Source organism: Saprolegnia diclina, assembly GCF_000281045.1.
Source record: "Saprolegnia diclina VS20 unplaced genomic scaffold supercont1.2, whole genome shotgun sequence".
Classification (NCBI taxonomy): domain Eukaryota; phylum Oomycota; class Saprolegniomycetes; order Saprolegniales; family Saprolegniaceae; genus Saprolegnia; species Saprolegnia diclina.
This window is the reverse complement of record NW_008246069.1, coordinates 1,315,759-1,317,024: the sequence shown is the minus strand read 5'-3', so window position 1 is coordinate 1,317,024 and position 1,266 is coordinate 1,315,759. Positions and strand designations below refer to the sequence as shown.

Sequence of the window (1,266 nt, the reverse complement as noted above, 5' to 3'; positions counted from 1 at the left end):
GCCGAGTAGACGCGGTTCTGCTTCAACTCCCATTGCTGGTACACGTCTGAGGGGTTGCACACCTCCGTGACGACGCGCGCGACCTTGCCCGACTCGGCGCAAACGCATTGGCCGTTGGACTTGACCTTGAGCAACTTGGTTGTCGGGTCGTACTCGAATTGCTCGTTGCTGTTGTAGCGCAGCTGGTCGGCGTAGAGCACCTTCTCGTACTCCGAGACGACCATGCGGTTGGGCGTGCAGAGCTGGACCGGGGCAGCCGCGGCGGCAGTCGTGACGACCAAGAGAGAACCAAGGACAAGCTTCATCGTAAGGGTGTTGGTCGAGGAGGAGGCTGCAAAAGTAAAAGTGGGTCTGAACGATATGTGCTGCGTTTATCCTGGCACAGCTTGCAGTTCAAGAAGTTTGCGTGCATAGTCATAGCTTGGTCGATCCCATCGTGTTGACCCCATCCCACCAACTTCTACTGACCGAATTTGCGAGCGGATGTGATGTCAGTGGATTCATCGAAGGACGTTCAATTGTGCACAAGCGCCGCGAGCATCATCAGTGCAGGCGCAGCGCTCGCAGCGGTTTGGTTGCTGGACATAGCGGAGGGCTCGTTACCGCAATGGTTGTTGTTGAAGTGAGTCGTATTACTCTTTACATGCTTTACGCAATATCTTTGGTACCTAGCCCTCCGCTATGTCCAGCAACCAAACCGCTGCGAGCGCTGCGCCTGCACTGATGATGCTCGCGGCGCTTGTGCACAATTGAACGTCCTTCGATGAATCCACTGACATCACATCCGCTCGCAAATTCGGTCGTAGAAGTTGGTGGGATGGGATCAACACGATGAGATTGACCAAACTATCACTATGCACGCAAACTTCTTGAACTGCAAGCTGTGCCAGGATAAACGCAGTACATATCGTCCAGACCCACTTTTACTTTTGCAGCCTCCTCCTCGACCAACACCCTTACGATGAAGCTTGTCCTTGGTTCTCTCTTGGTCGTCACGACTGCCGCCGCGGCTGCCCCGGTCCAGCTCTGCACGCCCAACCGCATGGTCGTCTCGGAGTACGAGAAGGTGCTCTACGCCGACCAGCTGCGCTACAACAGCAACGAGCAATTCGAGTACGACCCGACAACCAAGTTGCTCAAGGTCAAGTCCAACGGCCAATGCGTTTGCGCCGAGTCGGGCAAGGTCGCGCGCGTCGTCACGGAGGTGTGCAACCCCTCAGACGTGTACCAGCAATGGGAGTTGAAGCAGAACCGCGTCTACTCGGC

General features: G+C 56.0%; 2 protein-coding genes across 2 annotated transcripts; one reads left to right on the top strand and one right to left on the bottom strand.

Moving 5' to 3' along the window:
* Window positions 1-22: 22 nt before the first annotated feature.
* SDRG_01052 (hypothetical protein) lies at window positions 23-305 on the bottom strand (the record flags this gene model as incomplete). The annotated part of the gene is made up of 2 exons (XM_008606561.1): window positions 23-35; window positions 94-305. 2 exons carry the CDS (start codon window positions 303-305, stop codon window positions 23-25), a joined length of 225 nt encoding a protein of 74 aa, XP_008604783.1.
* Window positions 306-961: 656 nt separating this feature from the next.
* Window positions 962-1,244, top strand: SDRG_01051 (hypothetical protein; the record flags this gene model as incomplete). Its single annotated transcript, XM_008606560.1, has 2 exons — window positions 962-1,173; window positions 1,232-1,244. The coding sequence occupies 2 exons, from the start codon at window positions 962-964 to the stop codon at window positions 1,242-1,244; spliced, it is 225 nt and encodes a 74-aa protein (XP_008604782.1).
* Window positions 1,245-1,266: the final 22 nt, after the last annotated feature.